This window comes from Platalea leucorodia (genome assembly GCF_965183815.1).
Source record: "Platalea leucorodia genome assembly, chromosome: 2".
Taxonomy (NCBI): domain Eukaryota; kingdom Metazoa; phylum Chordata; class Aves; order Pelecaniformes; family Threskiornithidae; genus Platalea; species Platalea leucorodia.
The window spans coordinates 115586538-115612358 of NC_138824.1; the positions used below are offsets into that span (position 1 = coordinate 115586538).

At 47.2% G+C, this 25821-nt stretch overlaps 1 protein-coding gene across 2 annotated transcripts; it reads right to left on the reverse strand.

The window, feature by feature from the left end:
* Positions 1 to 5383: 5383 nt before the first annotated feature.
* Positions 5384 to 15611, reverse strand: LOC309587149 (uncharacterized protein). 2 transcript variants are annotated; one of them, XR_014227505.1, is made up of 8 exons: positions 15145 to 15611; positions 14217 to 14504; positions 12305 to 12604; positions 10906 to 11037; positions 9527 to 9631; positions 7876 to 8017; positions 6482 to 6640; positions 5384 to 6349 (listed from the first exon to the last, which is right to left on the reverse strand). XR_014227505.1 is itself a non-coding variant. In XM_082305071.1 (7 exons), exons 1-6 carry the CDS (start codon positions 15524 to 15526, stop codon positions 7884 to 7886), a joined length of 1341 nt encoding a protein of 446 aa, XP_082161197.1. In that variant the 5' UTR covers positions 15527 to 15611; the 3' UTR covers positions 5384 to 6640; positions 7876 to 7883. The 2 variants fall into 2 exon arrangements, 1 of the variants encoding a protein (XP_082161197.1); XM_082305071.1 differs by having other exon boundaries at positions 5384 to 6640.
* Between the last annotated feature and the right edge of the window lie 10210 nt (positions 15612 to 25821).

The window sequence follows — 25821 nt, forward strand, 5'->3', positions numbered from 1 at the left end:
AAGCTGCGCCGGTATCTATCAGACATGGGTAAGTTTCATCTCCAATTTTCAAATCTATAATTGGTTCCTTAGAGTCCTCTGAGAGGACTGCTTTTGTATTTCCTTCTGCTGCTAGGGCCTGGGGATCTGGTAACCGTCACTGTTCATCACCTTCATTCTGCTCCCAATTGGTTTGATTTTCCCTTTGTTGCTGTTGTAGTCCCCTTCTCGGGATCACAGGGCATTCTCTTTTCCAATATCTTGGTTTTATTGCAGTAATCCTTTGGTCTTGTCCGATTTAGATTTCTGTTTCCCTTATTTCCATTATTTCTATTATTATTACCTCTTTGCCCCCTAAAATTCCTACCTTGCAAGGCAGCTGCTAACAAGCTAGCCTTCTCTTCCTGCTGTTTTTTCTTCCTCCTGCCTAGACTTAGCTTCATCCCTTCCATTATACACAAACGTTGCAATATTTACTGTCTCATCAGTTTCCCTTGCCAACCCAGAGAACATTGGTTAAAATACTTCTTAATATCTGGGGCCGCTTGACCTACAAATAAGGAGACAAGCAAAGACCCATTCTGCAGCGCTTCAGGATCAATTGCCTGAAACATTCGGGATCGTTTCCCCTGCCTAGTTAATGCCTTGTCGGCATTCTTTTCCTTTGTCCAATTAATCATTCTTCTAACCCTTTTTGACATAATCTTCATGCATCTAATCCTCCCTTGGTCTGATAATTCCTGCCTGGCTCTGCGTCCGGCCATGCAGCCCTAGCATCCAGAGCAGCAGCCTATTCTCTATTTTTCTGCAAAATCAACACTCGCTCTTCAGAGGTAAATACAGTTTCCAGTAACCAAGGAACATCAGACCAAGCAGGGTCATATGCTCTAAAAATTCCCCTAACCATGTGCTGAACATTTTTCGGGTCTTCCTGGAGTCAGGGCATTTGCTGCTGCCATACCGCCAAGGCTGCCGGACCACATGGCACGTGTGCCCTTGTTACGGTGGTGGCTGCCCCCGCCGCTGGAGAAGGAATGGTTACCTCCCGCAGCAGAGCTGGCACAGTTGTTGAAGGGAAAGCAGGAGGTGCAGAAGGAGTGATAGAGTCGATAGGAGACAAAGGAGACACAGACACACCTTGCATGAATAATAGTGATTAAGGAGATGCCTTAGTTTCATTCTTATTATTGATCTTATTTTTATAAGACTGGCTTGTATAATCGCTATTAGATCTATCATGTCGCCAATTATCCCAATGTACCAATAATCGATTTGAGCTGGGAAATGGTCTTCCAATACTAGCTTTAAAAGCTTTAGGCGGTCAAACTTAAAACTGCCCACTGACGGCCACTTTTGGTCTCCAGTCCCAAAAGCAGTCAGAGCCAGCCAGGTACCTTGACACAATTCCACAGCCCTTCTTCCTAACATCCCATGGGTATCCAGCAATTTTGCTCCAATTATTCCAGATTTCCGATAACTTTCACTACACCTTGTCGCGCTTCCAAATTAAAGGAATTATGTAGAATTACAGAAATGCAACTCACCACCACCTCACCTCTTTCTGCGCACTCCCTGCGACCGACAGAAATAGATGAACTCTCCTGGTCCGCAGGTCAGACGCTCCGCATGAGGCACTGGAGTTGACCAGTGGATGAGGGGCTCCCATCTGGGCTACTAGTGATGTGGGATGTTTGTCAACCAAGGAAGAAAGGGACACAAGGGTAGAACTGCAAAAGGTTTATTTCATGATCGTGAGACTCCTCCTCCATAAGAGGAGGAAGGTATCCAAAGGGATTTTCAAGGAATTTATACACAACTTGAAATGAAAGGCTAAGCATAATCATCCAATAGCACACGGACACACTTTTGCCCTCTCCCATCACATTTGGGACCTTTGAAGAATTCTCAGACATCCAGCAGTGTGCTGCCTCTGCTGCCTGGCCGTTAACACAGGACCTTCTGAGGTCCGGATACTCCCCTTAAATTGCCAAAAAAATTATTGTTTATTTTTCTTCTTCTCCTTAGGGCAATCTGCTAATGTTCCTTCTCACGATTGTTAACTGTCACGCTAAGCTCAGCAGCTATCTCTTTAATCACAAAAGCCAACAAAAGCCTCTCCCCCCAGCCAGGCAGCAAGAGCACCTCTACCCAGGCCAGCGAGCCAGACCACCTACACATGAACATCAAGCAAGCAAGAGCCATGCTGCCATGACCAGCCAGCAAGACAGTCTCTCCCTGGCCAGCCAACAAGCCAAAACCACGCTCTCGTAAACAGCCAGCCAGAGTCACACTCTACCGCCGGCCAGCAATAGCACCTCCCATCAGCTGGTCTACCAGAGGTATGATCAGCAGCCACCACAGATACTCTCTAAAACAGGCCATCAATAACCTCTATCCTTGGCAGGGAAGACTTGATACTGGCCCACAGGACGGACAGACAGAACCAAACTCACCCAAGCACCAGATAGCCAGAGCCCTAACCCTTACCCGAGCCAGCCAGCCAGAACGCTAGACGTTCCCTATAAGACAGACAGAGCGCTACCTCACTTTCCCAGATGGCCACCCACAGCCCTAAACCACTTGCCCCAGCTGGTCAGTTAGAGTCCTACCCCACTTACCCCAGCCGGACAGCCAGAACCCTGCGTCACTTGCCACAGACAGTCCCCCAGAGCCCTATATCACCTGCCCAGGCTGGCCAGTCAGAGCCCTAAACCATTTGCCCCAGCCAACCATCCAGAGCCCTACCCCACTGTCGTGGTTTAACCCCAGCCAGCAACTAAGCACCACACAGCCGCTCGCTCACTTCCCCGCCCCAGTGGGGCGGGAGAGAGAACGGGAAGGGTAAAAGTCAGAAAACTCGTGGCTTGAGATAACAACAGTTTAATAATTGAAGTAAAATAAAATAGTAGTCATAGTAGTAGTAGTAATAATGGTAATAATAATAGAATAATAATACAATAATAACATACAAAGCAAGTGCTACACAATACAATTGCTCACCACCCGCCGACCGATGCCCAGCCCATCCCCGAGCAGCGATCGCTGCTCCCCAGCCAACTCCCCCAGTTTATATGCTGAGCATGACGCCATACGGTATGGAATAGCCCTGTGGCCGGTCTGGGTCAGCTGTCCTGGCTGGGCCCCCTCCCAGCTTCTCGCTGGCAGGGCAGGGGAAGTTGCTTGATTGCAGCGCATGTTTCGCATTCATGGATAACCTGTGCGATAGTGTCCATGGTCAAGTCCACCCCTCGATCACGAGCCCATCTATACATTGCCTCTCTTCCTTGATGGCCTGAGGTGCCATGGGCCCACCAAGCTAGAAGTAATTCACCCTTATGTTGCCAGTCCAGATCCACCTGAGCCACTTCAATCTTAGCAGCCTGATCCACCTGCTGGTTGCTTTGATGTTCTTCAGTGGCCTGGCTCTTGGGTAAGCGAGCATCTACTTGAGAGCGAGCACTGGCCACTTTTCTCGTTCAGCAATGTCTAAAGCCAGCTGGGTGGCTTTCACCTCTGCAGACTGACTCCATTCACCTTCTCCTTCAAAGGTGGCTGCGACTTGTCATACAGGACTCCATACGGCAGCTTTCCACCTCCGATGCCTCCCCACGAGACGACAGGACCCATGAGCGAACAGGGCACGTTGCTTCTCATTTTCTTGTCGCTTATTATACGGTGGGGCCTCCTCCTCTGGCGATATTCTGAAATCTTTGCCTTCTGGCCAGTCCATGATCATTTCCAAGATTCCTGGGCAACTGGGGTTGTGTGATCAGCGTGACCCACTTACTCCACGTAGCATCAGTTGCGTGATGTGCACAGGGGACCCTCCCTTTGAACATCCAGCCCAGCACTGGCAGTCGGGGTGCCAGGAGGAGCTGTGCTTCAGTCCCAACCACTTCCAAAGCGGCTCGAACCCCTTCACATGCTGCCAATATCTCCTTTTCAGTTGGAGTGGAGCGGGCCTCCGATCCTCCGTATCGCTGACTCCACAACCCTCGGGGTCAACCTCGAGTCTCCCCGGCTGCGGCATCGAGCACATTTTTGCCATCTTGTCCTGCCTGTCCTGCTGGCTGGTGGAGACATGGCTGTTATGTTATTGATCACCTCCATTGGGATCTGGTGACATCCATCTTGCCGTTTTGTTCCTAGAAACTGGATCTCCTGTGCAGGTCCCTTGACCTTACTTTGTTTTATGGCAAAGCCGGCGTCCGGAAGGATTTGGACTGTTTTCTTCCCTTTCTCAGAAACCACCTCTTCTGCTGTGCTGCCCCACACTATGATGTCCTCAACGCATTGCAGGAGTTCCGGAGCCCCACCCTGTTCCAGTGCAGTCTGGATCAGTCCATGGCAAACGGTGGGGCTGTGCTTCCACCCCTGGGGCAGTCGATTCCAGGTGTACGGGACTTCACCTGCATCTCTGGAGAACTGGAAGCTGAAAAGGCCTTGACTGGTGTAAGCACAGCTTAGCAACATCTAAAACATCAGTGTGTTCTCAACATTATTCTCACCCTAAATCCAAAACACAGCACTAGACCAGCTACAAGAAAATTAACTCTGTCCCAGCTGAAACCAGGACACCCACTTGCCCAGGCCGGCCAGCCAGACCCATACATTACTTTCCCTGGCCAGCCAGCCGGAGTCCTACCCTGCTTGCCCCAGCAGGTCAGTCAGAGCCCCACACTACTTGCCCCGGCTGGCCAGCCAGATGCCTACCCCACTTGCCCCAGCCACCCAGCCAGAGGGCAACATCCCTTGCCCCAGCCAGCCAGCCAGCCAGGGCCCTACCCCACATCCCACGGCGGGTCAGTTGGAACCCTACACCACTTGCCCCAGCTAGCCAGCAAGAGCGCTAAAACACTTACCCCAGGTGACCAGCAATAGCATTACCCCACTTGCCCAGCCGGCCAGCCAGACGCCTACCCCATTTGCCCCTGCTGGCCAGCCAGACGCCTACCCCACTTGCCCCAGCCGACCAGGGCCCTACACCACCTCGCTTTCCTCCCCAGGCCCCACCCACATTCCAGAACCCACCAGTCAGCACGCAGGTAACAATCCCCCACCAGCCAATGAGGAGGTGGCTGCCAGAGGCCCCAGAAGCTTCTGGAACCAGCTAATATCCAGCCTTCCTAATATCCAATCTAATCGTGCCCTGGCGCAGCTTGAGGCCGTTTCCTCTCGTCCTGTCGCTTGCTGCTTCGGAGAAGAGACCGACCCCCCGAATACAAAGCCATAGATTTTATCTACGGAAAGAACATGTATTAAGATACACCTAAACAGAAAAACAGATTACAAACAATCCCAGGTCATAATGACGTTCAGGAATATCTTTTTAGTAATAGCAAAAAAAACTTTTATTCAATGTTCTGTAAGAAAAGATACTTCATGAAACATACAAGCAGCACCTTATAACTAAGATAAAGCCATCTTAAAGTTACTACACACCATTCAAGATAAAATTTAACACAGGCACTGCAGAAAATACAACATCTAATTACCAAGGCTGTTCATTAATGGCAGTTACATATATGGCTATAGCTACTTGCTAGCAACGTTCTGTTTTCTTTCCTTTCCTTTTTTACTTCCAAAACAACAGTTCCTAAATAAGAGCTGCTGCCTGTTCTTCAGTGCAGTTCCTGTCTCCTAATATACTTTGACCTGGCTCCTGCCTAAGCAGCACATTCTTCTAAGGAAACAACAGAAGTAAAATCATGTGTAAATCTGCCAAGTTAAACTGCGGTTTCATTAACACCGTATGTGTTAGATGAAGGGTTAGGCAAACCACCCATGTCCACAGAGCCGTTAAGGTGTTGGCCCTGTTCCCCTGTCCGTTCAGTCAGGTGCGTGGACCACCCAAGAGGAGATGGGGACTGAGGTCAGAGCCCTGATCTGGCCTCCAGAAATCCCTGAGGTCCTTCTCCTTTCAGAGTGACACCTCTCAGTGGAAGCAAAAGAGAAGCAGGGGCTGAACTCTTCTCAGGGTTAATTACCATGTCTGCTTTCCAAGGGGTTCTTCATGGGTTCTCCTGGAAAACCTTCAGCAAAGGGAAGAGAAGAGCATCAGCTCTGGAAAACAAACAGATCCACAGAGATTTCTCTTCAGGCTTCAAGCCAATTCTTCAAAGCAAACAAAGAATCAGATTTAGATGAGGAACAGCAGAATTGCAAGGTTAGCTATAAGCCAGCTGAGAGAGAAGGAAGGAGTCCAAACCTCAAGTCCAATACTGTGGACCTCTCTCCTGGCAAATCTAGTGTGAAGAACTGCATACTGAATCTCCAGACTTGCCTTCTGGGAGTCCCCTTTTGCTCTCCTTGACCGAAGCATACTGACAGGACTTGTCTCCTTCACTGCACTGCCAGGACTCTATGGATCCTGAAGGCACATGGTCTGAATTACACAAAACAACATAGTCATCCTTCAAGTCCTCAGATGCTGGAGGACTGCAGTAATTGAATTCTGCAGGAGCACAGTCATCAAATACTGGGAGAACAGAGTGATCAAAACCTGGTGGAAGGCAGTCCTCAAATCCCAGAGGACTGCAGTGCTCAAATTCTGGATGGGTGGTGTTCTCAACAGTTAGGGCAAGACACATTCCATTAACTGAAGCAGGCGGCTTTACAGCTTTCATATCTTTGAGCTCTGGCAGCTCGGGTCTTTCTCCATCTGGAAGGAAAAGAGTCAGTTGAGTAGACATCTCTTCAATGCCACTGACTAGGCAAGATTATGATACAGACACAGGAAAAACACACGGCCACAAGTTGGCAAAGGCTAGCCAAAGAATATGTGCAAAGCAGTCAAAGAATATGTGCAAAAGGACACCTGGCCCCTCTCCCTCCCCGGAGAGAGGGAAGCATGGAGGGAGAGAGGCCAGGTCAGCCCCTCAGAGAAGCTGGTGAGCTAGAGGCCGCTGACCAGCCACCAGCAGACACAGAGGCACCCTGAGCCATGTCTCACAGCGCACACTCCCTCACCGCTTGCACGCAGGGCTGGCTTACCCACGGCCAGGCTTTCAACAGGTATGTGGAAATGGGGGAGATGACAGACCCCAGGTGCGCACTTGCCTGCAGAACAGCACCCATGGGTGTGAGTGCTCGCAGCAGCTCCTCTATTTATATCGACTGCTCCTTCCTGCCTCTCACCAGCGCAAAGTCAGAGTGGACGCCTGTGGCTGCAGCAGGGCTCAGGAGCAGCATGCAGCCTGCTGGGCCCGGCCTGCCCACAGGACCTCCCTCGGCCCCCAGCACCCGCGGGGGCAGAAGGGCACAGCCCCTGCAGGCAGGTGGCTCTGCTCGTAGCTCCCAAGCTCAGGCCTTTCCCACAGCCCCCAGGGAAAGATGTGGGTGCAAGTGCAAAGGACATGGGGGCACCCGCAAGCACAGCCTGACCATCCCCTTGCAGGAAGGGGCACGACAGGGCACTCTCCTGCCTGGACAGCCAAGCACTTTGGGGCACCAGGGCCTCGCTGCCCACTCCTTCTCCTCCACGCTCAGCTCGTGGGAGCAGGGCTTCTGGCCAACAGCCCGCTCCTGCCTGCACTGGCATCTGCCAGTAACGCTGGGCAGAGCCACCCAAGCATTTTGGATAGGGCTGGCTGCAGCTCTGCGTGCCAAGAGGTAGAACAGGGCCTGGGCTTTAGCTCCACCGGCAGTGCAGTCCCCGACCACAGAATGGGGGAGCACTGGCCAAACAAATGGGGGAGCACTGACCAAACCGCCCTAAGCACAGGCCAGGTGCTGAGCACAGCGGCCCTGCATGGGCAGTAGCACTTCCCCTTCCCCGACCTGAAGGTCGCTTCCAATCCATTGCACAATTCAACAGGAAATTCTGGTAAAGCTCTTGTTTGATATTTTATTCTAGTTCAGTTTTTGTTTTGTTTACTTGCTTTTGCTTCCTATTACCTTGGAATTCAGACAGAAGAACATGTCATCTTGTCAGCTGTTGCTGGCTTAGCCTCTTTGTTGCTTCTCAGCAAGTCTTTACCGCTTTGCTCAGTGGAGTTTGTACCATCTAGTCCTGGCACACTGGGATTTTTGTCATTTTCTGAAAGGAGAAAAAAAAACATTTAATTGAAAACAAACTCAGACTATGGACAACAAGAAAGAGGGAGTGCAGATGTCACGTCCTGGGCTGACTTCTGACTGCCTTCCTTTAGACACTCTGCTGAAGCTACTTCTGGGACAGGAATGGAGGTTTTCATAGTATAAAAAAAGAAAAACACTGGCTCAAGGTTCAGAGTTCAGACAGGCAAAACGGCTTTGGCAAACACACCAGCACAGACAGTTTGTGACCAGTGCCTACAGTTACAGTATCTTCACCTGAACATCATTACAACTCCCTCTGCAAAGTGTTCCCATAGTAGTTCAACATCTTTTTCTCAGGCACTGGTTGATGAATCCAGTGCTGGCAGGAAAGTAACAAGTCTGGGGACTCACATGAGGGCATAGCTACAGGATGCTCCAGAAGTAATTATGGGCATCTGGGCTGAGTAACATCCTCCATGAGGAAGCATCTTGTTTAAAGCAGAAAGCAAACAAATGTCTACGTTTCACACCCAAAGCCAAGTTTCTAAAAATTATTAGATTTGTATATTTACTGAAAACTCAGAAAAAATGTAAATTGAAACCTAAGTCTCTGCCATGCCTCTCAAGTAAAACATCCGAGTTTCATTTCACTTTACCCACTACCTCCATCACTTCCTAGAACTACAAAACACAGCAGGAAAGGAGCCCCAGAAGATACATCTATTCCCTGAACCACCCAGTTCACATGTGACACCTCCAGCGTTGCAGTGCTCAGCACTCAAATGCAGGAATCACTTCTGTCCACAAGAGGAGCCATTGGACTCCTCACACACCCACCTTTGGGGTGACAGCAGGGTCTGCTCCCTTTGCTCCCTGCAGATCACATCTTGGTGTCGCGGGGACAGGGCCTCCAGGCTGATGTGCCAAACACTGTGCAATAGCCTGGCTCTGAGCTAGGGTGGAAACTCCTCCTAACAAATGGGAGGAACCGTGCAAGGATCACAAAGGGGAAGAGAGCACAGAGAAGGACAGAAGGACAGATGGAAGGATCACCGCAGTTAATACAGGAGAGATATTGTCTGCCCTGCACAGTCTGAACAACCCCCTCTGCCCAGAAAGCGGGATGCCTAACAAATGTGCAGGGCAACTGGAAGGAGGGAAAGCACCAGCCATTCCCAGGCAGCGAGTAGCTAACAGCAACCGTTAGTCTCTGCACAGAGGTGAAGAGGACACAGCCTGCTAAGCTAGGGCAGGAAGGACCTGAGACTGCAGAAAACTCATTATCTCAATAGTCCTAGTCCAGTGCATATGTGACTACCCTGGTATTAATGCTGTCAGCAGCTTGGAGTACTTTGAGTAATTTGGATCTTTCAAATTTCAGATACTTCTGTGCTAGAAAAAGATCCCCTTGATTGCAATAGACAGTTTAAATAAGACAATCAGGCATCACTAAGCCACACTCAGACAAGTCACACTCTTGGCGCTCTCTCTGTGACCAACAGGAAGCCACACGGTGGTGGATACTCACGTGAACAAGGACTGTTTTCAGCCCTTTCTTCACGTTCCTCAGGATCGTCTCTCTCATTGGTAAGGGTCAAACTTGCATGTTGAATGCTTTGTACTGCGATCCAAACTTCAGCCAAGTCAAGTAAAAAGCAGACAAATACACTTGAAACATTTGCAGGAAGAGGTGGAAGAATTCATACCCCACATATCGCCCAGTTCTCTATAGCTCACCTCTTACTAGAGGAAAGTAAGGCTCAGGAGCACATAACTAAAGATAATGGCTCTGACTTCAGTGTGTCTCACCACTCTGAACCATGAAGAATATTCTACCCACTGATCTTGTATTTTTCAGTCTCTTCATGCACACCACCCACAAGAATACACCCTCCCTCCAATTCTCTTTTCTCTCTGACCCTTCCTGCCTCTCCTCTGTTTAGCTTAAAGCCTTTCAAATCACTACCCACTCCTTCCCACCAAACTACCTTTTGTCTGCATTACCCATGTGCTGGACCAACTTTGCATTTGAACTGCAAAGTGCCTCCAGGCAATAACAGCTTCTTGTTAGAGAAGGCCGCCATCTCTCATCCTCTGGGCTGCACAGACCCACCCGCTCCTCACCTTATGCCTTGCTGCAGGGACCTGTAATTCTCAGTCCCATCTTGCCCCCATTTGGGTGTGAGCTACTTAAAACTGACAAACCAGAAGATCATCAATTTGTATTAAAATCTCACACAGGCCTCGGAGCTAACGGGGAGCTCCTGAGAAGCAGCACAGCTTCCTGCATGCTGCGCAACACTGCCATGGTTGAGCCCAGTTAACAAATGCTCACCCGCACAGCTCCAACCGTGACATGGTGAAGGTAACATCTCATTCAGGCTAGGGTCACTGACTCAGGAGTAAACACGGGTGTCCCACCACTGCCGGCACTCACCAGTGCTGTGCTCCCAAAAGTGACCGAACCCAGAGGAGCCCCACCAGGCAGAGATATGAGGCCTCATTTTACCAGCCAACGTCCCACCTCCAAACGACAAAACCACCTCTCAGCAGACCACAAAAACAGGAAAACGGCAGCTGCTGAGACCTCCTAAGGCCTTGCCGCAAGTCCACCCTGCAGACACACAGGACCAGCTCAGACGCTCCCAGCCCAGGACCTTGGCAGCAGGCAGGGCTGAAAGTCCTTCCACCAGTGTGGAAAAGCCTCAGGCAGTCAGTCCCTGCAGAGCCACGTGCCCTCACCAGCCCTGACAGCAGTGTAAAGCTGCAGCCTGCTAGTCTTAACTTAACTCATAGTAGAAACCGCACTGTCAGATATTCCCTGAAACACAGGGAACCGCATCTACACATGAATGTCTATTTAAATAGGGTATCTGTATTCTGAAAGCGTTGAATAGGATATCTTACCTGACCTGTCTTTGTGCTTCTGAAAATGCCATATCAGCGCAACCAAGACAGTAATAATTACAACTCCTAGTGACGCTATGACAATATAGAACAGTACATGAACAGGATTTCTTCTGAATGTCTCCTTTTGCTCTACAAGGAAAATTCAGTTGTAAAAAACACTTATGGTACCTTCTTCCTGCTGTACTATGTTAGCTTTATTGATCTTAATTATTTTTGCAACATCCTGTAAGTACATTATTGTCAGAAAGCTGACTTCTAAAATTAAAGGTTACCTTCTTTATTTTCTCTAAGGATTTTACAACCAAAGGGCCTCTTTTCACAAAGCACATATGGGAGCCTGTAACCCATGACATTGGGACAGACCTCAGCCAACAGCCTGGCTCACTGGCTGTTCTTTCTGCCTCACACCACCAACTGAGAAATCCGTAAGGTGTGACAAAAATAGCTAGTGAGATTCACACACTAGGCATTTTAGTATCACTGCGTGATACTCGAGTATACTTGTAAGTCTCTCTGTCGCTCTGGTTGGGTTTCTGTACCACAGAAAAATCCAAACAGTACATCAGCCTTGTGTTCCAGGGAGGTGCATGCAGCACTGAAGCAGTGCTCATGCCGTTTTGTCGGGAAGCTAAGATGCCACTGCCCAGAGCTGCGCTGGCCCATGAACACATGAGCCTGTTGGCATTGAATGAAGAAGAGGCAGGCAGGAAATGTGGGGGGTTTTTTTGGTTGGTTTTGGGTTTTGTGTTTGTTGTTTTTTTTTTTTAACAATAATTGTTTTTCTCTCTCAAATGTGTCCCTTGCCCAGTAAAAAGGCTAATTTTAGCCCAAACCAAAAAGTTGTATCAATGTAGCTACAATAGTTATATCTCTTACACTGTGAAATTTAGAAAAAAAAACTAGAATTGTAGGCAGCATTTAATTAAAAGTTTCCCAGTTTCCCCACCACGGTAACCCTTGCAGATGTGAAAGTGGATCTTTTCCCTATTTGGGGGATAGTCATAAACTCATTCACCAGAAAGTTCTTCTGATACATCTAAACCAGCTCTCATCTGAACAAAGGATATGGCATTTGCTGGCTAAAAAAAACACATCATTTTTGTATCACAGCTCACAGTATTTTCAAAATATATTGGAGTAACAAGCTAAAAACAAAACAATACTTTCTGCCAGCCTAGGTCTTTGGCTGGAGCAGTCATACTGGCAAAAGAACGCCCAGCTTTACCCAACAAGGCTTACCCTAGCTAGTCTTTGCTTCATCCATCTGGTAATTAGCTAATTGCTAGTACATTTGAGGCAGTCTCTTACAAAATCCATCTGGGTTTGTGTATTAAATCTGGATTAAAAAAAAACACCTTTGCTTAACTGAGACCCAGCATTTTTAAGTGATACTCACCAACTTTCACATCAGCGATGCCTTCGTAGACAGTTCTCCCATCTCTGTCATTCACTTCTACAGAATATCTGCCACAGTCACGTTCCTGAATCCTGTCTAGTCTGAGACTGTAATTAGACACTATCTCAGACCTGTTAACATATCCCTCATGGTACCAAAACCAAGAACCATTTGTCCAAGCAATTTCTGTGTTTTCTTTTTTCCAGACTACCTGGAGGAAGTCTTTCAGCTTTGTCTTTGTTAGATTCAAGAACACGGATCCACCAGCAAGTCCTGTGATTTCTTTAAATGTTTCCACTCCTGAGGGGAGAAGAACATATCTGCTCACTATTGGGATATTGTACATTCCCCAGAGAGTGACCACAAGCAGGAATATTCCTTGTATCTCTTGTTAACTGGAAGTGTTCTCCCTTTGCTATAGTTATTTGAAATATCGGCCTGAAATCAATACAGAGATATTCACTATAAGAGTGCTTTAATATCTTAACTTGTAATGAGATAGCTTTTTTCCATTTTAATAACATTTCTTCCATTCCATGTGCTTACACAGATTTTCCTCACTACAACAAGGTGGGCCCATGGGTGGGTAAGCTATAGGTTAATGGGACTCTGCCCATCCTTGAAACATTCATTGGTGCCACCTGCACAAGACTTGTGTAAATTGAGGGCAGCCCCTTTCAGACTTTGTATCTCTGTTACGGTCTCTTCTCTTACTGCAGCTCACATACATACCTCAGGTAGTGGTAAAATACCACCCCCAGAATGTTGCAGCAGGAGCACAGAGCTTAAGGTGAGCTGCAAAAGCTCTTGGGTACGTGGGCACCACTTAGCTCAGACCTCTGGGTCCGCATGGGTAAAGGGTCACTGGTACTGCAGGAGCTAACCCTGTACCTGAGAGTAAATTGCTCTATGCCAGCTTAAAAATTGTACCCCACATGCACCCTCAAACCACCCCTGCTCCCATCCTCCTCCCAACAAGAGATGAGGATGGAAAGTGAAGGGTATTGTGTGTGTTAAAAAGAGCAAAGGCAACTTGAGGAAGGACACACAGTGATTTGGAGCTAGAGCGCTCCTTCAAAAAACTGGACATGGAACTGCTCATGCCTCTCTGCTCAGGGTTTGGTTTTATATCACTCTCAAGAGCCAGGTCTTCTTGCAGAGCACTGCACTTTTGAGAAGGCTTGAAATGCAGCAGGACTTCCCAACATTAACTTCTAAGAGACTGCTTTAGCAACACGAGAACTACCCTCAGGCACACGATTGCCCCAAGCAGTCATTCCAGACATTAGCCTGCACACATAGAGACCCTCTCCCACCTATGCAAACTATTACGTGGCACAGGAGGGACAAGGCTGGATTGAAGCCTGGGTTCTTGTTATCAAAGGGCAATTTGAGCGGGATTCAAACATTAGGCACACCACAGGAGTCTGAACCCTGGTAGGACCCTCTCCCAATTTTGAGTTTTACTGGGTTTTCCTATACTTCTATTTTTCGCCATGCTGGCAAGTAAGCCATAAGCATGGACTGGCCCAGGGGGAAATGGACCACTCTTGGCTCACCATCTTGTTGGAATTCAGAAACCAGTAACCTTCTGAACACAGGCCCTGGAAAAGGAAACCTGCCAGAGCAGCATACACCATGTAAGCATTGTTTTCAGGATTTGCCATACAAATGAGTATCTCCTTGCTCTGCTACCCCCAGCCAAACTACACTTCTAGACTTATGTCCTACAACACAACTACACTCAGAGAATGGAAGGGAAGAAATGTGGGAATGTTTCTCTGGATATTTCATTCCTCTACAAAATACACCATTTGGGAAACGACCCCAAAGACAAAACAAGGCATACAAACAGTGCAAGGGCACCTACTGAAAACAGATCATCACACATGCATAGCACACTCAGACTTACTGTTCAGTTCCAGGTTAAAAGTTTCCTGATGCAAATGCACGCCATCCTGATCAAACACTTCTGCCACATACTCTCCCTCATCCCCCCATTGCATGGGGCAGCGGCTCAAGCTGCCGTTGGGGAACACACGGACTCTTTCGCGGTAGATGGCAGAGACATTTGCTGCCTGTCTTGTCTTGGCCACTCGCTGGTTGTCTTTCTTCCAGGTGACATGGATGTACCCATCTGACTGCGGGCAGTTCAGGTCAAAAGTAACACAGTCACCTACAAGCCCTCTGACAAGGTGCCCTGTTGAAAGAGAGCACATGCATATTTACTTCAGGGATGTAGAGGACATCATATATATTTGTTTTTTGAAATCTCAGAATAGGGAGGAGAGTCCTGATCAGCACTTTGTAGGTCCCTAAATCTCCACATTATTCCACTGTAGGTCAGGCTACATGAAGGCTAAGGCAGCTTTCAGTAAACCTCGCTGGACTGCGTTGACCTTGATAGCTATGTTAACACATTTCAAAATAAAGATCTAATCTTTCTAGCTCGTAAATTCAAGCACTGGATAAAGAGACAGAAAAAACAAGATTTGAAACAGAGTCTAAAATTAGTGCGCAATAATAAACAAGGAAGCTCAATAAGAGGTCAACATATTTAGGAGCTTAAATGATTGCATTTAAAAGTTTTAACTCTTGAGTTAACATCTTGTTTTTAGACTTGTAGCATAAGTGTAGATTCTAGTTGCAAGCGTAACAAACGTTGAATCAAAAATATAACATGCAAGCATTCTCATCCAGACTATCACATGAACTCAAAAGCAAAGGCAGAAGCTGCCAACCATGAATACATCATCTACACATCGTAACATAAACAAGTGTCTTATCCAGGCAGCCCAACACAGAAAGACAAGGACTTTAAAGTGAGAATTTACACCCACCATGCACACGTAGCTGAAATTTTCTTTGGTAGAGACAGTGCTGAGAGCTGTTGCACACCGTAGCCGTGTACCATCCTGCATCTTCTTTCCCGACCACGCGGAGCCCCAGCGTTCCATTAGGAAAGACACGAACTCGCTGACCGTGCCCAGTGTTACCATGTGTCCAGGGCTGCGAGGACATCTTTCCCTTGTGCCAGCTGATCCGAAAAGGCCGCTCCAATTGGTGATAGCCAAGGTCAAAAAGAACATAGTTGCACACTCTCCCATCTATCGTTGTCACATCACCGTAAGCTGAAAACACAGCACACAGAAAAAAGTCGTTACCAAACAGTTCAACGTAATTACAGCCGTAACTCAGGCAACAACACAGGTTTGAGAACATCACCTGGGAGCTGGAATTTAAGAGTGAAAATTGGGATTCACTTCCAAATCCAGCTACTGAAATGTATGATCTCAAACTAATCACTAAATGCTGGCTGGTCCAAGTGCCATAGCTTATGCACAGATGGTTTTGTACTGGTCTTCCTCCTGAGCAGTTTCATAAAGCTTAAGTAAGAAATTTCTTTAAACTCCTGTTAGAGATTTTTGAGGAAATAAAGCCACAAATGGCATAACCTGATGCATGTTGAAAAGTAGTCCTGACAGCTAATGAATCGGCCATCTTTATTCTTTGTAAATATGAAGACACAACTCATACTCAATTATTAATACCTAATAAGCCAACTCTGTCAAGTTATATTTGTTTTATTAGTATTATCTTGCTAGAGTTTATTACAGCACTCCTTCAAACATTAAATCTTTAAGAGGAAGCTGTAAGCTTAATTAATATTCTATTTTAATTGCTTGGCTTTTTCATATTCCAAATATACTGACGTAATTCCATTAGCTGAGGTATTTTATTTCCCAGTGGAATTCATTTCAAGCAGAAGCTACTTACAGCAGCAAGTGCACCTGTTACCTTACAGCAGCAAGCTAAAACACTTTGGGAACATAATTTTGTTTCAACCCAACGCTCGAATTTTGTCTTGATCCTGCAGCCAATAAACCCAGCAGCATAAACCTCTACAAACACATCCACACCAAACCAGATTTTCCATCCCAGTTTAGCATAAAAGCGTGCTGCTGCTAGGGAATTATTAAGAATTAAATAAATTTTCTTACCTTCAAGAATAACAAGTGCACACAATGCAGCCTGGAAGATGAAAATAAGTAACATTTTAGAAGTGACCTTTTCTTTGCTATTACATATACACTTCTTTATGGGCTTGTTCACCAGGAAACCTTTAAATCCTGCCAGCTTAGATCCCTAATGAATGATGTGCCTTGAAGTAAGAAGGTGCAGAGAAATATTTAAAGTACTCCTGCATGCTAATCATTTCCTTACCAAACCTGAACAGAGATTTCTCAGACAGAACAGCTCATTTGTTAAAAAAAAAAAAAAAAAAAAAAAAAAGCAGCTGTGGTTTCAACCACTGCCAGAACAGTATCAGCTATGAACTTGTGGGTAAGCTTCTCTTTTTTTCCACGCCACAAGTGCAACAGTGGAGGTTAGCACTATCAGAAAACTTTTCACAGCAAAAAGAGATCCAGGGAAAAGATGTAGCTGCAGGTCAACAAAGGAAGATTTGTTGCTGGAGATGGACTTGCATATCCATACAACTGCTCCTCTGGCCCTCTGCAAAAATACTCCCAACACTGAAAAAGCTCTTATTTGTGTTTGGTAAGGTGCATAGCTCTGTCATCAAAACTGTGAGGATGTCTGCAACAAAGAACTATATTACAGTTACCTGCAGTATCGGAGCTTTCCCCGAGGAAACAAAATTTATGTAAAATAGTGCAACACCATACAGCAACCCAAAGCAGTGTCATGCATCCTGCTCAGCTTCCACTTTTGCCTGAGCGGGTATGTGACTAACCAAATGAAGCCGCAGGAGACAGTGCAAAGCACTGCTTGATGTGCCAAAGGAGCATCCGTGAAAAAGTCAAACTCCAGCGAGTCTCTAGAGAAGTCCATAGTTCCAATACATCTCTGCCAGCTGAGTGGTCACCTCAGAAAGTAAATTTATTTCTGGAGTTCACAGAATCTAATTTCCCAGCCTGAGAGACATCCCATAAATTAGGGTGAAGTTTCCCTTTGCAGTACATGCACCACACCAATGCTGCAACCTGAGCAGCAAATTATTGATTGAACCTGTCTTTGCTGTCTCATGGTTTTCTCCAAATCACTGCCTCTGCTTCAACAAGGAACAAGGAAAACTGCATGTAGGGCAGAGCTGACACCCAGGATACGCAACAAAACGGACAGAACTTCTGGGGAGGAGAGCAGGTTGCCTCTCTTTCTGCTTGTCAAGCAACATGTTGGACCCAAACTCAGCAAGTACAAGGTCATAGAAGAGCATGCATGCAAGAGCCTTAAAATGAAACAAATGTCAGCTGACTCACTCTGACTATCCAAAATAGCTGCTTGCTGTGGTTTACACTCATATAGAAATGAGAGATGCATCTCAAAGGCAACCATTTGAAAGACCTCAGCCTGACTAAAAATATATGCTGCCATACAATCAGCAAGTCAAGCACTTCTCATGTGCAAACTTTACCAGAAAGCCTCCATATGCAGTAAAGGTAGCAACAAAGGTTATGTGTTTGACCATGTAATACAGCTGTGTGGGTCATCTTTACTGCCTTGTTTCAGCAAATATGGGGACTGTGAAAACCACAGCACTCTGAAAACAAACAACCTATGATTACACATTCAAAAGAAAAGGGAGGAAAAACTGCAAACTAGCTTCTTTCAACACAAAAGCGTTCAAATTAATAGCAAGAAACAAGCACAAAAAGCCAGCAAATACAAGAAGTCCAAACCACGTGCAGTCCTGCAGCAATTCAGAGATCTAAATGAATAGGGCGATTTCATGAAGCCAGATAAATAGCCAGATGCCCGTCAGTGCCATCAGCAGCAAACATCATTCAGCTTCAAAAGATCTCTGAAGGAGAGCAGCTACACCAATAATTAACATCTTTTGCCATAACAAAGATGGACAGCACACTGCCTCAGATGTGCCCTCTCCAGTATCAATCCTTGCGTGGTAGTCTACATCTAGACTAATTAAATGAGCTCCACAAGCAGTGCAAGTCCCCAGAGGCATCCATTCATCCTACTGCAGATTTACCGGTGATGGCACAGGTCCTCTTCCTTCCTGCCACACTAAACCGGTGATGTTCCTTGTTACACAGGAAAATGGCAGCACGTTTATTAGGTAGCCAGTGAGTGGTTGAGTCTTTACACAGCCCAAAAAAGCAGCAAGACTTGCTGAATAGTGGCAGTCGGTGTTTTAGCTATAGCTTTATCCTGGGTTCAAAATGGAAAGATGTTGACCTGCACCATTAGTCACACTGGTCTTGTTAACATCAGCGTGCCCTTCATAATTCTCATGCTATGATAAAGACGTGTGTATGTGCAGGTGTACATGTGTTTATACACATATTTATGTGCAGCTCTATTTGAGCCTTTTGTTTTAAGCTTTGTCTTGCTTGTTTGACCCTCAGGCAGTCGTTGTAATCAGAGAAGGCTCACAAGAAAAACAGCTGAGTGACTCCAGCCTCCCTTTGATAGGCTTGCTGTGCAAAACCTTCATGGAGTACTAGCCTCCAGTATTCTCTTAATTACCTGAACTGTTTAAAAAGTCTCCTTTGTTAATCGTTTCTTCTCAACACCCACAGACCACTGAAGCCCAAATAACTTGCATATACCACTACCTTTGGGCAGATAAGGCACGTGCATGCAATTTCAGGTACGCAGTTTCACTTAGAACTTGTCAGCCGATCAGTTCCAATCGAAATGAAGCTGCAATGGCACCCGAGGCTGCTATCTTTTACTTTGCGTAACACAATTACCCTGATGAGGCCGACAAAATACATATTTAAACAAGTAACCACGTTAATATAGCTCAATTCCTGGATCAACCGTCACCTAAAATGAAGTAACCCAACACCGGACTGCCTGAGGGAAGAAATGGGGAAAGACTGCCCCCTCCTGTACACAAACATCTTGTTCCCCAGATAGCTGAGAGCGAAATCCAGCTTTCTTAGCACACCTTGGGACATTTATCTAATTGAAATAAATTAACAGAGATAGTTAAAGCTGTACAAACAACGAGTTGCAGGTTCCCTCCGGAGAAAAACAGGTTTTCAAATATAGATAATAAGCACTTCATTCGTGGTTCTCCTTCCAATTCTTCCACAATTGTACAAGACATTTCACTTCACCCATTCTGGCTGGCTTCCCAATGCTGTTAACTGCCTGATGTGCCCCCGTACGCAGGACTACACCAGCACTATCTTGCTGCTTCCCAATAAACTGCTAGAAAAATGAATGCCTGTCACTTCCTCTCGCCTAACTCCTGCTGCTCAGTACACTTTCTGCATGTGTCTTCTAAACACCTAATCGATGCCCTGATACAGACTCTACATCCCCAGTGAAACTGCTCTCCCAGTTCACTCTGTCTGACACAAACATAAAAGAACGAGAGTACTGACTCACAAGTCACCAAGTACAATGTTGAAATACATCCAGGTATTAAAAATACACTAGGAGACAACTGCAAGCTTCAGCAATGCCAGACTCAAAACACTATGGCAGGGCACGATCTACGACTTTTGCCTTTTTCTTGAGAGCATTGCATTCATGACACTTAAGCAAGCCTTTTTTCTTCCCACAGACAGAAGTAAGAGAGACTGCGTTATACTTTGAGCAGTCTGAAGCGCCTCACTGTAAAACGTGAGGAACAAACTACAGTGCTTTACTGCAAAACTTCCACATTTTAGGGGCACTTCCCCTATATAGGTTGAGGTCTTCCTCTAGACCACCAAGATTACATTCTCAGTAATTAAAACTGAGAAATAGTAGTGTCGTCTGTAGATACAGAAAATTCGAGTAAGATGTTTACTAGAATATCATGTTCAGACATTTGCAAATAAAACACTGTTAAAAAAGTATGTAAACCTGATGTAAACGGTAACCTAAGTTACGCTGCTGCGGTAAGTGGATCAGAGAACACGGCAGCTGCAACTACGTGAACGCAAAGCTGCAGATCCAACCTTTCGGCTCAGTCGTCAGGCCGGAGATAAGCTTGACTCGAAGGGTCCCGCAGAGGAAGCGTCACCCCAGGCTTGCCTGTCTCACAGGCAGGCCTTCAGGCGGACCTCCAACTGACTCCGCACGGAAACAAGCGTCATTTCTCAGTGGGGACCGGCAGCGCAGGCCAAAGGAAAGCCAGAGTTCCCGGCTTACGTGTTGCCTTTCCCATCACTGCCCCACAGGTGCAAGAGGTCCTTCGCCCTTGCTGCTCCCTGAAGCCTCTCGCACACGCAGCGACCCGCCCGCTCCCTACCGCCAGGCTCCCTCGGCCGGCGGCCTCTTCCCGGGCCCCTTCCACACCGCCCCCTCCGCCTCTCCGAGCTGCTTCTCCCCTCCATCGCTCCCCTTCCTTCCAGATCCTCTCCGCCCTTCTCCGCGCCGGGCCACAGCCCCGACGGCCGCCCCTAACCGCGCCTCAGGGGAGGAGACCGCCACGGCACCCGCCGGCTCCCTCAGGGCGCGCAGGGCGAGCCGCGGCGCCAGGGACGAAACAACGGCGCCCCGGCCCCGCCTGCCGCGCCCCTGCCGCGCATGCGGGACCCCTCCCGCGCCCGCCGCCTAGCACCGGTTCGCCGCCTCCGCTCGCCGCCCCGGACCCTGGGTGCTGTAGTCCAGCAAGGGGCGGCGGCGGCGGGACCCCAGTTCCCGTGGTGCGCAGCGGCCAGGCGAGCTGCGGCCGTTGGCGGTGGGGCAGCGGGCAGCTGGCGGCAGGCGGCGTGGCCGGGCCCCGCCGCCGGGCCCTCGGCCGCCGGTGAAAAACCGCGGGGGTTGGGGCCCTTGCTTTTGAAAGGGGAGGCGGGTGACCCCGCCGGGGCTGGCGCTGGGAGCCACCTGGGAGCCAAGGGCCGCGATTCCTCGCGGCGGGAAACGGACATCTGGTGCTCCTGGTTGTGGGGAGCGTTCTTTGGGGTGGCTAACGGCTCTCGAGAAGTCCTTTGTAACAGCTGCGTGAAAACTCCGGTTATTCCTAGATACTGGGGGCTGGAGGGGTCATCAGCTACTCCTAGTCCTTCAGTTAGAGCGGCGTTAGGGGAAGACTGCACACGAGAGCGCAGAACTGGCCACAGCCCTGAAACTCAGAGGGTCAAGCGGGTCCGTGGGCACCGTCCTGCCAGCACGGGGAAGCGTCTGCCTGCCACCATCTCACGGAAGCCAGTCTCCCTTCCCCGTGGTGTGAGGAAACAGGCTGCAGAGGGGGGTACAAATACTTGGACTATTTAACTAGCAAGCTGTTTAAATTGTATCTGTCTTCTAAAGATGTGATAAAATTCAGCATCTGTTGAAAGACTCCTCGATGCAGTTTCCCAGTTGTTTTTCAGTCTTTGGGGTTTCTCCAGTTCTTAGCCCTTACTTGGCTTTGTAAGAGCACAGCCAAAGCAATAAATCCAGGTAATGGGTAATTAAGCAATCAGCAACTGAGATAAAGGCAGTCACTCCTTTAACTGACAAGTTTTATTGAGTACGTAGGTAAGTACATAAAACACAGCCTCCGTTAACAGGCTTGCACTAGTCCGTTGGCCAGCTGTCTCGGGAGCCTTAGGAGCCTGGGGGTTGTCTCCAATGAATTCACACAGAGATTCACGCAGGTGTGTTTGCTTGTTCTCCTAGTCCTCGCTCATATTTTTTTTCCAGTTACTCGATGCTGGGAATGCCTCTGCTTACTCACTGGTTGATCTTCCTCCCCCAGCTGTTACACTCCTTTATCTCTACAAGGGCTTTTTTCCTTATCTCTTTTTGTTTTACTTAGGGAGTCTTAAAAATCACACAACGACAGCTACTCTCCGTTTTGGGTGAGGGAAGGGTCCGTCACAGGTTCCTTACACTAACCGTCATGCATGTCAGCTACAGACTGCTGGTCTACAAGAGTGTACCCAGGCAAACCCCCAACGATTACTGTGTTTTACAGGGCAGGTTAAACATCAAACAGAGTAAATCTCCTCAGCTACATGTTACTTGCCAAAGTAAGTGGTGAATCAGGTACACAAACATAACTTTGATTTTGCATCTCATGTGTAATTGGCCAAACACATTGAGGTCAATTTGTTCAAGAAGGGAGTGCGTATCATCATTTGTAAACAAAAAAAACATGTTAAAAATAGCAGCTCCATGGATGCGCACCCAATTTTTTAAAAATTTCTATTTGGAAAATCTGTAATTTATCCAGGCGGGGTAAACTTGAATCAAACCTAGCAAGAAGTTCGTGGCAGCAAAGGGTTGCTGTTCCTGGGCTGCCCTGATCATCTGTTTGTACCAGCTTTGATGGCCATTTTAGTCCCAGTCAGTCATAGGTGTCCTTGAGTCTCCTGGCAGAAAGCTCTTCTTTCTGCCTCCATTTTTAAGGCTGCTAACAGAACAGATCTGATTCAATGCAAGATGCTCAAAGCAGCAGCTACTACCGAGACACAATATGAATGCCTTAAGCCGGAATCCTCCCAGAGTACCGGCACGTATTGTAGGCTGAAGAATGTATATCCCTGAAAGACAATAAAGTTGCCCCGAACGACTGAAAAATGGAACATGACACAGTGATGCTGCTAAGCTGTTTGGCAGTTTGCTTGTTTGCTTGTTTTTTCCATGAGCACATGCCTAGATTGGGGCAGCTGCATTTTAGCATTGATATAGCAACTGCTTGCTTTCCAATTTTTCACTCAATCTGGTGTGAGTTTCCTTCCTGTCATTCTTTTCCCTGAAATGTAATGGAGACATGGAGATACTCAGAACCCGACTGGACGTGGTCCTGGGCAGCCTGCTCTGGCTGACGCTGCTTCAGCAGGGGGTTGGACCAGACGATCTCCAGGGGTGCTTTCCAGCCTCAACCACTCTGTGATTCTGTAATTCCCGTATCAGAAACTATATTTCCAGGGAAAAAAAAGCTTTAAATACTTCAAATCCAAACCAAGGAATGACATTATCTTCTTGGAAAGCACTGCACTTAACTTTTGCAGTGTTAACAAGCAATCTTATCCAGGCTATGGAAAAACACGTGTGTTGATGGAGCTGAAATACTTGGAATAGTGTTTCCTGTCAAATGGGCTTGAAGAAGAGTAAGACAGCGAACAGCTCTCATCGCTTATTTCTCTTTTAGCAGCTGTCCCGAGTGGCAGTGCTCTACATATGAGTGATTAATGTATCACTCCACACCAAAAGCTTTCAGTGCAGATGAAAACGGTTGATCAATACGTAAGTTTAAGGAACACTCTTCACTGGGCAGCTGCAATCCTTCAAATGTCTTTAGTAACCTTCCTTCCGTCTATGCAGGTGGCAGTGTGGCTGAGTGCAAATGAATTACTGTAAAGGCTGCTGGGCAGGTATGGCATTCCTTTCGGCACTACAATACCAAGAGAACGGTAAAGCTGAAGGTTTGCTAGAGCTCACTGCAAAATGGAAAAACAGTTACTCCCATACGTAGTACTTCTCCCTCCTTATCTACCGTCCTTCTCACCAGGGCTTTTTCATTGCTTTTCTCCAACGAGCTCTTCATTAGACATAGACCTTTGGTCATTTCAACTGTTTAAGCATTGTGGGCTTTTTAAAGACAAAATACTTTTAACACTAAAAGCTTAGGACCTTTTAAAACTGATACATCAGCTTTGTCAAAACAAACAAACAAACAAAAAAACAAAACAGAAAGGGGACTTCCAAATCATTAGCCAGCTGAAGTTCAAAATCATCAGACAGTGAAATTGCTCTGAAGTAGTAAAAAATGGAGCCAAGGCTTGACATGGTGGCGTTTCTGGACTCGTACAGCTATTTTGAAATGGAGGAACTTTTCTAAGGGCATCTGTCTAGATTCAGGCAGTTGCATTTTAACAGTGATCTAGTAAATGCTGGCTTACCATTTTTATCAACCTGGAGACATTTTGCTTCTTTCCCTTTCCCTTGAAATATGGTCACATTAACCAATTAGTGCACTTTATTGCTTTATGCATTTTTAAGACAGCCAAACGCTTTTTGGAAGATTTCTCCCAACTTACCAACTTTTAACTATTGAATTGCCTGCAGGATGCTACACGTATGTTAACCCATAATCGCCCAGATCTTGGTCACAGAATCACAGAAACGTTTATTGGAAGAGACCTCTGGGGTCCCACCTCCTGCTCAAAGCAGAACTATCGCCAGCACCAGCCCAGGTCAGCCATGGCTTTGTCTAGCCAAGTTTCAAAAACCTCCAAGGACGAAGATCCAGCAACCAGGATTAATTGCCTCTTTCATTCTTTTGCATACATTTGTACTTTGGTTGTGAACATATTGATCTTCAACCCTCCACATGTCTAAGCAAATGTGCTATATGCTACAAGCATGAAAAGGATACAGCAGTGGGCCTCTCAGTTGTACTGTTTTGTAAATTGGTGGGGCTATGTTTTCCCTTTCGTTCTATTTCAGTATTCCCATCTTATTTTGTTGACAACCATTTCTCCATCTGTCCACAGCCAGGGAAATTACAGACTGCGAGTCTAATGAGCCCGTATCAGTCATCACTTCTCCAACAGAGAAAGTCTTTGATGCAAATTGATGCTTAAACCTTAACAAAGCCTCAGCATGACAAAACTGAACCCCGTTCATTCCTCTCTTATTGCAGTTCCCATACAGTTTAGGGCACACAGTCACTGAGGTTTCTGACTAATTGAAACCACTTGTGCCCTGCTAAGAATAGCTTGAAGTGGAAAAGGAATCGGGAGGCTTTGAGAGCGTTTCTCACTTTGTGAGTAGGAAAGATTTCCTGATTCCTGGAAAACCACTCCTTTCTGTGCCCTCATCGGAGTCCTCATCTCATGGCCAGCCTCTTTTGTACCACTGCTAAGCATGTACTCTGTATTTGGGTGTTTGAGCTCCTCGAAAGGCTGGGTAATCTTCTATGTTATCACCTTGGAGCAAGCGGTGGCTTGAAAAAAACCACCACCCAAAAAGGCAGCGTATTTATCAGCTGGGATACAGGGGCCAAGGTGAAAAGCCGCTTGTTTTTTATGACCTCGTGGAGTGAAGCACATCCGCTGCCTCCTGCCTGTGTCGGTGTTCAAACCCACTCCCGCTCCCCTTGTAAGGTGGCAGGGAAACCCAAATGTCACCACGGCAAGAAAACAGCAGACGTCCAGAGCCATGCTGGGAGTTGCCGTGCGCGGATGCAGCAGCTCTCTAGGCAGGCAGTTGTGCTCCAGTGCCCTGAAGGGGGTCTCCAGGCATGGGCCTAAGTTCAGAACTGCGAGGCCTAAGTTAACCCTTTCCTACGTCACCTACCGGGTAGGGAGAACTTCCCCTGATAAATGAGGGAAGGACTCATTTATCACCTCAGCTCTCAGGTTTCCTACCACATCTCATGAAAACGTGCAGAGTCATCTACCTTCTTCCCTCCAGGTGTGAGTTACATGGAGAAATCAAGGACAGCAGGCACTGCGTTGTAAAACCACGTGTACACTTCTTTCCCCTGGGGAAACTCCAAATGATACTAATTCCAGAACAGAGTGACCTCCCGTCTCCTCTCCCACCCCGCACGGCCCGGTGTCCTGACAAGGAGCTGCTGCCTGCTGTTGCGTGCCGTTTTC